Source organism: Physcomitrium patens, chromosome 14, assembly GCF_059467195.1.
Source record: "Physcomitrium patens ecotype Gransden chromosome 14, ASM5946719v1, whole genome shotgun sequence".
Classification (NCBI taxonomy): Eukaryota; Viridiplantae; Streptophyta; class Bryopsida; order Funariales; family Funariaceae; genus Physcomitrium; species Physcomitrium patens.
The window spans coordinates 8,612,023-8,624,405 of record NC_143423.1 but is presented as its reverse complement, the minus strand read 5'-3'; the positions used below and the strand labels follow the sequence as shown (position 1 = coordinate 8,624,405).

The following is a 12,383-nucleotide window of genomic DNA, read 5'->3' as shown; positions in this document are numbered from 1 at the left end:
TGGTATTTCAGTTGTTGTTTCGTTTATTTTTTTACATTCATTGATTAGAAGAGTCCTACTACTATCATTATTATTCTTAAACACACATACTAATTGTGCAAATATGCATGTCTTCATGGCTGAAGAGAATAAACCATTACCAACAAATGAAGCCAGCCCTAAAATTTCCCCAAAGTTTCAAATCTATTTTTATTCTACATTTTAAGACAATCCAATCTCACAAATAACATCCCAAACTCCAAATCAACCCCCCCCCCCCAAGATTCTTCTTGAGCATGTCTCGAAAAGCCACACACATGCCAAAAGAGAACAACGACGACGACGAAGACCTGCTCCAATCGACCTCATTCTTTCTCTCTCCTGCATCCCGCTAATCAAGAGACATGAGAAGATTAGATCTCACCACACAACACAAACCCACTTAGATCACAGCCTCCTTCACCAAACCAAGGAACAAAAACCAAAAACAGACAAGAAGAAACCACCTTCAATCTTCGCTTAAGTCTGCACAGGCAGTCCACTACACAACACTTGACCCAAACGCAGAAAATCCAAGCGGGATCACTGTAGCAGAGTGTGGGCCACCTCAACAATGGTGGGCAAGCGAGCAAGGAAGCAAGTAGTTCACGGTGAAGAAGAAGTAGAAGCAGTGAAGCTCAATCAATGAGAGAGAAAGGAGGGCAGATGGACAATCAGTGAGTCGGGGGAGGAGGCTTTGTATGATTGGAGACGATGACTCTAACGCCGCGGAGGAGGAGCGCCACCCATAACCGTTCCTCTTCATCGCCATTTCTGGCCCTGAAGCTCAGTTGCTGTAGTGGCATCGACCTCTCCCTCATCCCCCATTCCGCCATAACCCATCACCTTGTTTTGCACCTTCTCGATCGATCGTCCCGCTGTAGGCCCCGGAACCCAACTGGAGCATTGCTTTGGTTGGCTGGTACATTTTTTCTGTTTGTGGGTATTGAAGCTGCGGATTGTGGAGTGGGTGAGTTAGACCCAGTTTATAGATCTCAGGGTTTTGCTTGCGAGGGAGTAGATGAGAGTACAAGCTGGTGAGGATCGTGGAAAAGCGAGGAGGGTGAGTATGGTGTGGTGAATGTGGACGGGGATGTTTTAGTATCCTGGCGGTTCTGGAGGCTGTGACGCGGGGAGATTTGGTGGTGGGTCGTGCTTCTCAGGGGAGGAGAGCCCCAGGAGGAGTGGGAAACCATGGCGGCCACCAGTGGCTTGCTGAGAGCTCTTGTGGTGATGGTGCTGGCGGTGGCTCTGTTTCCCGTGGCGTTTGCCGAGATCAAGCACTTGTCGATTAAGAACGACGCGCGTCCTATCATTCCGTTTGAGACTTTTGGGTTTTCCATAGGAGGTGAGGTTTCTGTCATAGTGTCGGAGGTGGAGGTGAAGGAACCTGGGGCTGATAGGAGCCGAATGGGGTTCTTTCTTTCGACCATGGATGATCTTGTTCCCGTGATCGCCCAGTTGGAGGCACAAGGGAAGAACTGCCTTCTCGACAGCGCGTCGATGCACACGTTGTTCACGTTGGCTGAGACCGACAAATTCAACTACACGCATCAGGTGTTTCAGTCCAATGAATACAGCCTTTTCTTTGAGAATTGTGTGAAGACCGAGGTCTCCATGGAAGTGGTGACCTCAATGTACAATGTGGAGAATGGCTTCAGGGATTTCTTGCCGGTTGGCCAAACCGTGCTCCCAAGGATGTATTTCCTATTCTTTTTGATTAATGTTGCGCTTTTGGGAATTTGGATCTACGTGTGCTGGGCCCAGAAAGAATCGGTGCACCGCATCCACCTTTTGATGGGTCTTTTGGTCGTGTTGAAGGCGCTGAACATGATCTGTGAGGCAGAAGACAAGCAATATGTGAAGAGGACAGGAGAACCACATGGATGGGATGTTGCTTACTATATCTTCAACTTCCTCCGAGGCTTGCTCCTCTTCAGCGTTATCGTCCTCATCGGAACTGGATGGTCATTCCTGAAGCCATTCCTTCAGGACAAGGAGAAGAAGGTACTCATGGTGATCATTCCTCTCCAGGTGTTCGCTAATACAGCTTACATCGTCTACGATGAAGCTGGGCCCTCAACCAAGGACTTCTTCACCTGGAAGCAAGTTTTTCTGTTATTAGATATCATCTGTTGCTGCGCAGTCTTATTCCCTATCGTCTGGTCCATTAAGCATCTGAGAGAGGCTGCTCGCACTGATGGTAAGGCTGCTAGGAACCTTGCGAAGCTTACTCTGTTCCGCCAATTTTACATTGTAGTTGTAAGTTACATTTACTTCACACGCATAGTTGTGTTCGCTCTGTTCACTGTTACCGTCTATCGATACCGATGGACAAGCAAGTTCGCTGAGGAGGCTGCCAATCTCGCCTTCTACATCTACACTGGGTATAAGTTCAGGCCGGTTGTGCACAACCCTTACTTTGTACTCGACGACGACGAAGAGGAGGCTGCGGCACATGAGGCTTTGAAGGATGATGAATTCGACCTCTAAAGTTGTCACATTGCACGGAGCCAAGGCATTATTGAAGGAGCGTAGACGAGCTAGCAGGCTGGAGTTCCTCTTGACGGATCGCGCCAGCCCATGCTCGGAAATGCTGGAGCTGCATATCGCATCTCAACATGGGGGAAAGTTAGCTTTTGTTTTAACGATTCGTAGGCAAGTGTGGGCATTATGATGGCTGCAGCAGCTCCTCCATTGCTGGTTTGAACTTTTATTCAACTAGATTTTCTCCATGCATACCGAACTTAAGTCATCTGATTTCCATTTAGTTTTGATGAAGATGGTATAGTTTCCCGCCCTTGAACCTTTTTGTTTTCAAGCAGTTGTCTTGCACTTACTGAAATGCGGTGGTTTCATCCGAAACCATTGACTGGATGCCCGTTTTTACGAGCTTAATCTGGTCGGGTAACATCCTGTACCCTAATCAAGTGCTTATGTTTAGAATCGTCCTCTCAGAAGGGATAATGTTCAACAGTTTTGTGTGAATAGTGTTCTGCTGTTCTTTAACACTTCACCTTGCAATACCTCAATATAGCTTGAGCGCAACAAGTGTATGATTAACATAGATTGTGACAGCAAACGAATAACGAAACGGTATTTTGTTTAATTACTGTGTGTACACATACAATATATATGCAATGTTGTGATTGTGAAGCTTCACCATAATTATACATGGTACTGTATTGTGATATCTTCATGGGAACAAGATTACATTCAAGCCATGGTATGAACGGGTAAAAGTGATTAAGAATCTAAGACCGGAGCATGGCGCTGTGCACAGTTGGTTTCAGCGAATGTTCTCAGTGAAGCTTTCAGTTTTAAATCCTTCCAGGCTTCACTCATCCTCATCCATAACGCTTCGCTCACTTTCTGAAACCAACTGATTATTCACATTTGTAAACAGTAAACACTCCATGACCCACTCGTCGATATCGTGACATTTCCTCGTATCAATTCGCCTGCCGGTTCAGTGATTCTCCTTGAAAGTAGGACGATGTGCATCTATAATTGGTATCCTCAAATCCATGGACATGTGCAACTGGCAAGGTACATGTTTCCAAAGCATGTCTCAAACCACCACTGTGGTGCACACTGCTGCAACCAAAAGATCACTTCCACCTGGTACAAAGAACAAAACAGTTACCCACATGATTTCAAACGTGTGAACGACATTTTAGCAATCCGCAAACACTGAACGGATATCTACCCGACAACTGTAAAAATAGCATCATACGCAATGAGAAAAGTGTAGATAATTAGTGATACTAGCAATTTAAGCCAGTACATCAGCTCTTGTGAAGCTTTTGAAGCCACTCAGGCGATTTATAAACCATAACTTCCAACAGACAGCTATGAAAGTTCAGCATGACTCTACATATACAAGATCTTAGCCTCAAGGTACATAGGTGTAATATGTCCTAACCTAACTATGTTGAATGCAAACATCTACGACCTTAAAGCTTGTTGCAGTTGCAAAACTTGTTGCCTTTGCTCAGGAGGCAATGAGTTTATCTGTTCAGGGGTGAGACTCAGGACTTGCTGCAACAACGCCTTCTGCTGCTCTAATTCTCCAGTCATCTGCTACAAGAAAGAAAAACTTAACAAATTAGTTCAAATAAAAAATGACCAATTGCATATCTGTAATCAAGTAACTTCAGTCTGGCTTCACTACAAGAGTCGTGACACATCTACGGGGTAACATTGTTCCCCTGAGAAATGAGGCAAATAAGAGAGAATCTCTTCAAGTGGTGTCGAACACATATGACCAAAGCAACTAAATAACAAAACTGCTAAAAATTTCCGAGCGGAAATATACCTGAACATTTGGAATCGGAATAACGCAGCCTAAAAAAATAACTATTCATTGTGAGAAGCTTTCCTACATCATAACAGAGGTATTCTACAGTTTGTTCGACTGCTTGGGAGTAGCTAAAACAAACTGCAGGGTACCCAAATGGCCTTCAAGAGCCTATTCCTGTGAGTAACTTATTTATGCATATCCAAAATGACACGTATAGGAATGGCCTACTTTGTCAACACTCGTCCCATGTACTTACCAGAGGTTGTTGCTGGGACACTTGGCCCTGTATTGGCATCTGCTGCCCATACGCATGGGATTGCATAGCAGACGCAGAAGAATCTGGAATTCCAGCCTGACTCCCATAACTTGGCCGGGACTGGTTGTCGGGCACTAAAGGAGCTCCTATCAACGAAGAACCACTGGAGACTGGCACTCCAGTATTGAGAGTAGCCTGGCTTCCACTACCCACGGGTGGGCCAGCACCCATGAAAGGTCCAGGCATTACTTGACCAGGAATACTCGAAGGTACGCTTGGAGGTGGAGATGGCTGATTCATAGACGCACCAGGTACCATGCCACTAACTTGCCCTGCTTGAGCCATGGGCATATTTCTACCCATCTGAGGAATCCCACCGAGTCCCATAACTTGACCCGTTGGCAAAACGGGCTCAGATCCAGGGACCATGCCAGCCTGCCCAACTGAAGGACCAGAGCTTCCATCCATACGAGAACTCTGCTGGAGCATCTAAACCACAGAGAAATGACAGTAGTCAAAGAAATGAAATAACAATGCAATCACTGCTTGTTGGTGACAGATAGTGTGCAGAAACAATAGGAGACAAGTAGTATGCTGGATAATTCTCATAACCTAACGTAATATGGCGCGCATACCCATGAACATAGCGATTCATTAGGTATTGCAATGAACAGGAATCTAACCTGGTATTGCTGTTGAGGAGAAGGCTGACTTGGTGGAGGTGGCACACCCTGTTGAACATAAGACATGGACAACCCCATGCTTTGCTGTACCATGCCTCCTTGAGGCTGAAAACATGCCATGCTACTAGATTTTAGAAATGATAAATGTTATTAGATCATGTAAATTGTGCTCAAATAACTAAATCAGTTGGCACATCTAGTTAATAGGCAAAGGATATACTGGTATACATGCACTGACCATTAAGAAAAAAGAAAAAAGAAAAAAGAAGCTTAGTTTAAGGTCAGACTTCTTTTAAGGTGAGAAACCTGAAAGGTTGCTTGAGGCAGTGGCTGCTGCATTTGCTGGGGATGATAACTGATTGGTTGCAAGGGATTCGGCTGCTGAACTTGGCCAGAAATTACTGGAGTTTGAACAGGTCTAGGTTGTGGCGGCAGAGGAGGCTGCGGCATCAGGTTAGTAGGAGCTGCAGGGACTGCTGCTCTTTGCTGCTGCTGTTGCTGCTGCTGTTGCTGCTGCTGTTGCTGCTGCTGTGTAGGGAGCATAGCCTGGTTCTCGAATACAATGACTACTTCAGTGATGTATACATATCAGTCAGAAAGAAGAACCCCCTTGACCATGATTAAAGATGAGTGATAAAATGTTGTGAAAAAACAAAACAAAACAAAACAAAACGTTAAAATATAACCATTCAATATATTTAAATGTACATTTTATCCAATAATAAAAAGCTGAACCAAGATTACCATTGGCGGAGCCCGAACCATCCCTAACATTATCTGCGCCTGCACCACTATCAAGTCAATGATTTTAGAAGGCAATCACTTTTCTAAGAACATTGAAAAGACACTCTACCTGACACGCACGATTGAGATGCCAAGTTTCTTTATCAGCTATACCCCACAGACACATGGGGATCGATAATATCCAATTCAGACAAAAAGAATTTCTTACATAAGATTTTTGAACACATGCAAGAAAGTACACAAATGAGCCAACAACTTTTGCATGATTAGCATGACCTTTTTAAACTTGAGCTACAATCATAGAAAATATGAGAATTTGACCTGAAAGATGGCCTTCGTCAATTGCGGATTAGCCATCAGTATTTGGCGAGCTTGCTGTTGATTTTGTTGAATCATTGTCTGAAGCAAAAACGAATATACCGATCAGAAAATATAAAATTGGTGGACATCCTTTTCTCAACGTCATGATTCATATTGTACCTGCGAAAAGAGTCAGGAGGCAGGTACCTTCATCTGTACCATGACCTCGTATAGCTGCTGCTTCGACATACCAGCTAAATGACTTGTTAAGGGATCGTTGCCCACACTGACGGGAGTACCATTGGCCACAGGCATTGACTGTCCATTCATGGACACCCCATACTGCACAAGGCAAGCACCATGTCACTGAAACGATCATACCATAGTGAACATCACTTCTATTATATTAACTGCCCCTCCATTCCATTTGACAGCCCAAATCCAACCTTTACCTGCTGTTGCTGTTGCTGATTGCCTCCCAGAGTACCAGTAAGAAACTGAGCGGCAGCAACCGCAGACGCTTGACCCATCGGTGGCTCCCCACTTCTATCGATTTCAACATTACTTCCTGCTTGTCGACCACCTGCTTGCCTCTGTGTATCTGTGCAAATGAACACCACGCTCATTCCAGATATTTCTGAGGCATTTCACTCCAACAGCAAAAGCAGAAGCTTACCAAAAAAGAAACTGGACAATTATTTAACCGAAATATGTCTCTATGATTGCCACGCACGAATCCTATGATATAGCTAGCAAATTGAAGGTGAAAGTAAATTTCATAATCAGGAAGAAGTTACCTGTACTATACCCAGCTTGTTGCTGAACTTGCCCGCCTTGGCGCTGCAAGACGAAGTAGACGTGCTTGGGGTTATGAAATGGTAAGAGTAATAATGTAACAGAGGCAAACTAAAGCCTACAAATTCTTCAAAATATATTCTAGATATCAATCTTTGTAAATATCAAACTGTCATATAAATGTAAACTAATCACGTTCTACTCTAAAACTTTCAATCACGTGCCAGCAAAACCAACGAGTAGCAGTTAGGGATGAGTTGAAATTGGCAAATATACCATCTAGAGTCTGATCATATGAATGAAAATGATTACGAGCACTTCAACCCATCATTGGTATACGAAGTGTTTCTCACCCTCTTTTAAAGCAACTATCACGAGGAGCAGTTACACAAATATATAAATTTATAAATGCACTGAAGGAAAGGTAAGGACCTGCTCTCGGTTCCTATCACCGCCACCGCCTTTTTCATTCTCGGCAAAATCCACTCGAAGCTGACGCCCATTGATCTCATAACCTTGAAGATTCCGACGAGCACTCAGAGCAGTTTCCTCGTCTCTGAACTCGCAGAATCCATACCCTTTGGGTTTGCCAGTCTCTCTATCCAGTACCAACCTGGGATTCAAATACATTTAAATCAGTGAGAACGAAAAAAATTGGTAAAGCTGATACTATCCATTGTGTGATGATTAAAAAGCATGTAATACATAAGACGAATCGGCGAGTGCAAAAAAATGAGAAAACATCAGACATATTCAAGTAAAATGAAGTGGTCAACAATCAGGTCCGATCTGCACTACTCTATACACCTACTTCAACATATTTCATATTCTCTTTAGGAAAGCACACGAAAAAGAATCGGAGATATCAAAATACCAATAAGAAACGCACTGACAAATTAGATGTACCGTTCACATCATAGTAGCATGATAGACTGGGCTTCATGCTGGAACTGGCAGAATTTGGATCACTAGAGTACATACCGGAAATTTACAACAGGACCCACTTCCTCGCAAATATGTACAAGCTGTTCCTCCGTTGCATCGTACGGTATATTTCCAACTGGCTCAAAAGCAAACAATCTTTGTATCATGCATACTGATTTCCTAGGATAAAATAAACACCAGCACAGAACAAAACTACCTAGCAAAACAGCGTCCAGAGGCAGAAAAACATCTAGAAGGTTCATAGTATCTACAGCATTTTGGAAGAAAATGAAACAGTCGATGACTATGGCGCGGAAATAAACCATATGAACACATCACAACAACGCAACTACTTGATAACCACTGCAGTATCATCTGCGCAAGTAGAATTATTCAACCATGGTACACAGCATGCAGAGTACGAATTCCAGTGAGCTAATTTGAACCCTAAAAGCTACACTAAACCCCCTCAATCCTCAATCGTAGAAAGCGAAAACACCTGATGGAACTCCACTAGATGGTAATACATTTCCCAGACTAATGAACCGTGATCATAACGGTCAACTGAGCAACTGCAATTCTGCACATACAAAAAAAGCAATCGCCACCACAACCAGGTAGTCGTAATACCCCGCAACGTCCACGAAGTAGAAAACACTCCGAGAATTTATACCATACAATTTGTCCATATCGCGATGACTAAACGAACCCTTGGTTTTTCGCAAATGGCGAGGCCGAAGTAATCGAACGCTTCCGTATATTCCAAAGTAATAGCAAAAAAGATAATAAGCTAAAACACATACCTCCCCTGCGAAAGGAGACAATGCGACCAAGGCGGGGCGGGGGGATAATGAGAGGAGACGGGAAACGCACCAAAAACACACCGGGATGCGCGGTGTTGAGTGCTGCTCATCGCGGGAGACACAGAAGTCCTCCCCCGTCAAACAGTCGTAGCGCGCATAAACGACCCGAGCTAGAATATATTTCCCGCAAGACGGTCGTAAGTGAGAAGAAGAATCACTGAAACATCGACGCACACACTCAAAAATCACTCTCGTCGCACGAATTTCTTGAGCTCCAAGCTCCGGAAGCAAGAAAAACCAGCATTGCTCAGATTTTAGGGCTGCACGCTCCCCACGACGCCGTTCTACTGGGATTCCCCGCGTTCCCACCTGAGCTCACCATGATTCCATGAAGTCCGCCCTAATTTTGCATTATAAATAACTCGGGATTTCCTCGTTGGAAGATGAAGTTGGACCCATGATGATGATGATGCATGTTACGTTTAGATGCTGACTTAGTATATTATATACTATAATACAATATAATATAGTAAAAATAGCATTTAATATTGGAGCTAATCAATATACTTGTTTGTTTGTATTTTGAATCATACATTAATTTGGATATATATATATATATATATATATATTTTAAATTAGATCTTTATTTCAAAATTAATTAATTAAAAATATATAATTTTTGAGTAACTTATTTATTATAATTTTAATTTATTTACATATTAATGTTTATATATATATATATATATATAGGATATTGCTAATGCCACCACAATCCTTCATTCACTACATGTCACTTTTGTTTAATATTTTTCAAACCAATCAAATTTTCTTTATTTAATATCTCTCAAGCCATTAATTAAACAAAAAAAATGTTGGAAAAAAAAACTAAATAAAAACTAAATAAATTAATGAATCAAATAGGTGACGAGTTATGGTAGTAGTAACAAAATTGTGGCATTTTTTTTAAAAGAGGCATTAGCAATATTGTGTATATATATATATATATATATATATATGTGTGTGTGTGTGTATATATATACATATATGAAAATTTTAACATGTTGTTATAAGTAAAAATTTGTAACAAATAATATATATTAGAGATTGTATATGAAAATTATGGATATTACTTTTAATAAATTATAATGCTTAATAGAACAAGATGTTCTAAAACAAATTAATAAATAAAGTATTGAAAAAACTCATCTATAATTATTATTTTTCTTTCTTCTTTTAAATTAATATCAAATAATACATCCATTATATAATACAACTTAAGTGTAATGCAAAGAGACAAAGAAGTCTTTTGATTAGTCATGAAAAATAAACTTATAGAACTTAGGAAACACAGGAACTAAGAAACATAGGAACTAGAGACCATGGATGAACAAGGAAATGGATGGATGCACTAGAGATTGCAATGCCCAACAACATAAGTTTCTACTAGTATATACATATATATACAAATGATATCATTTATCTATAACTATGCTTCAATATAATTAATTATTATCTTATTACATTAAATATAGATTTTTTTTACTAGAATGAATTATTAATGTGATTTTATATTATTGTATTTATTTCTGAATCAAATGATTATCTAATTTTATTCTATAATTTTAAAAACATATGCAACTTTACTTTTAGATTATTTATAATTTAATTTTTTTAAAAATAAATTTTACATATCTAATAGATTACAAATAATTACTATCAAAATAAATATAACATTATAGATTTTAGTTTAAAACTAAAGAAAACTTATAAATATAATATTTTTTAAAAATTATATTGTGTTAATTAATAATTTTTTATTATAAGAAGTATAAAAATATCAAAATATATAAAAGTTGTTATTTCTACAAATGTCTTGATTTTTACTTTAGTACTCTTAATGTCTAAAAAACAATTATTTTATGACATTTGTATATCAATCTCATATATGTTTAATTCTTAGACTAGAAGAGAATAACTTCAAAACATGATATTAAAATAACATCTTTAGTAATGTTTTAACAATGTCGTGAGTTTTTTTAAGACACACAATAAAACTTTTAAGAACCATGTTAAGAGAAGTGGCCTTCCTTTATAGTATTTTATACATAGTTTGTAAAAACTTGTATTATTAAATACATACATTTTGTTTTTTGAGTATTTCTAAGATGGTAGAGAAATTGAGCTATTTCTATTGAATCTTGATTTATTTTGACATATTGTATGCATTTGTAATATGTATTTTTTATAAAACAATGCTTAAAATTGTGTGTTTGAAATTTTAGATTACATCAATTATTTTAATACGATTGAAAATAATTATTAAAAAATTTATATAAAATATATTTTAATTCCGTTTTATGTATCTCAATTTATTATTATTATTATTGCCTAAGCATCTACTTTAAATTCATGTTATAACTCTCCACTACCTAAAATAATTAATATTTTTATCAATTATAAAAATAAATTTAAAATATGTATAAAATATCGATATATTTTATTTTATATTTATACTAAATAATGATAATATTAGTAAACAATAATGTTATATTATTCTTGAATTAAAAAAAAACAGAATTTAGTGGTAAGTAAAAAAAAATGTATTTATAATTTAATTTTGCAATGATCTATACCAGCATACAACCATGTCAAATATTTCTTCAAATTACATTTCATGTCCAAACAAAAAGTTTACAATTTTACATGCTGTTAGAAGAACTTTGCATTGTTTAAAAGTATTTTCCTTCAAAGACAAAGATAAATTTAATTTATTGTTTCTTTTTTGTTCTTATCTTACTTTTGTAAGAATATTATGGACTTAATAAAAAAAATCATGTAAGATGTATGTTTTTAAATAAAATCTATCAAAGTTCCTGCATTATTTAAGCTAATAAATTCTTGCTTTGTGTCTTCTTGCTTTATGTGCAACTTCTTCATCAAATTTTTTTTATTGTGCACAAATTGGTTTAAAGCTTTTTTTGGTAGAGGTACACATATTTCACATATAAAATTTACAATTAGCTAAAAAAAATGATAAACTTAGTCTTAAAGAATATCAAAATATAATTTTTAGTTTAATAGATGTAAATACATCAATTGCAAATAATTGTACTATCAAATGTGTTCTGATTTTTATTTTTTATTTTTTATTTTTTCTTTAAATTATTTTATTGTTGTTAGAAGTAGTCTTTATAAATATAAAAGTTTAATCTTTCCAATAAAATAACATGTTCCAAATCTTGGATTTCTTTTGTTCAAAATGAATAATTTATTTTATTTTTATTTATTACAATTCTCTACAATGTTTACACCATAGATTTATACTTCTAGAAAGAATTTGTCCTTTAAAATTATTAATTTTTACATTAATTGAATTCGTTTTACATTAAATTAGTTTGCTTCTTCAGCAATTGTTTATTATTGTAACTTTCACAATTTTGTCTTGATTGTCATTCAATTTTATTTTTTTTAATCTCCTCTATATTTATTCCCATATTGACTATATTACTTAGCTGCCTTATGCTGTTTTGACTTTGTTGATAAGGTTATAAAAAAAA

At 38.0% G+C, this 12,383-nt stretch overlaps 2 protein-coding genes and 1 long non-coding RNA gene across 6 annotated transcripts; 1 reads left to right on the top strand and 2 right to left on the bottom strand.

Annotated features, from left to right (window-relative positions):
* Positions 1 to 145: 145 nt before the first annotated feature.
* LOC149987839 (uncharacterized) lies at positions 146 to 672 on the bottom strand. Its single transcript, XR_016506324.1, has 2 exons — positions 486 to 672; positions 146 to 370 (listed from the first exon to the last, which is right to left on the bottom strand). It is a non-coding gene; the product is annotated as an uncharacterized LOC149987839 (long non-coding RNA).
* On the top strand, positions 668 to 3,029 carry LOC112291278 (protein CANDIDATE G PROTEIN-COUPLED RECEPTOR 7). The gene has a single exon (XM_024538453.3). It carries the CDS (start codon positions 1,213 to 1,215, stop codon positions 2,509 to 2,511), a length of 1,299 nt encoding a protein of 432 aa, XP_024394221.1. The 5' UTR covers positions 668 to 1,212; the 3' UTR covers positions 2,512 to 3,029.
* Positions 3,030 to 3,161: 132 nt separating this feature from the next.
* LOC112291276 (cleavage stimulating factor 64) lies at positions 3,162 to 9,133 on the bottom strand. Of its 4 annotated transcripts, none has more exons than XM_073538587.2 (13): positions 8,897 to 9,133; positions 8,081 to 8,159; positions 7,532 to 7,712; positions 7,102 to 7,144; positions 6,757 to 6,905; positions 6,512 to 6,646; positions 6,326 to 6,403; positions 6,005 to 6,043; positions 5,567 to 5,806; positions 5,261 to 5,365; positions 4,578 to 5,066; positions 3,944 to 4,098; positions 3,162 to 3,639 (listed from the first exon to the last, which is right to left on the bottom strand). In XM_073538587.2, exons 1-12 carry the CDS (start codon positions 8,934 to 8,936, stop codon positions 3,967 to 3,969), a joined length of 1,710 nt encoding a protein of 569 aa, XP_073394688.1. In that variant the 5' UTR covers positions 8,937 to 9,133; the 3' UTR covers positions 3,162 to 3,639; positions 3,944 to 3,966. The 4 variants fall into 4 exon arrangements, with proteins under 4 accessions (XP_073394688.1, XP_024394215.1, XP_024394214.1 ...); XM_024538447.3 differs by having other exon boundaries at positions 3,944 to 4,101; positions 8,897 to 9,115; XM_024538446.3 differs by having other exon boundaries at positions 3,974 to 4,101; positions 8,897 to 9,115.
* Between the last annotated feature and the right edge of the window lie 3,250 nt (positions 9,134 to 12,383).

Coding starts and splice junctions, on each gene's coding strand:
- LOC112291276 (XM_024538446.3), bottom strand. CDS start 8,936: ATGAGCAGCACTCAACACCGCGCATCCCGGTGTGTTTTTG. Junction 6,647..6,756: donor ATCAGCAACAGCAACAGCAG/GTAAAGGTTGGA, acceptor TGCCTTGTGCAG/TATGGGGTGTCCATGAATGG. Junction 6,044..6,325: donor TGACGAAGGCCATCTTTCAG/GTCAAATTCTCA, acceptor ATAGTGGTGCAG/GCGCAGATAATGTTAGGGAT.
- LOC112291278 (XM_024538453.3), top strand. CDS start 1,213: ATGGCGGCCACCAGTGGCTTGCTGAGAGCTCTTGTGGTGATGGTGCTG.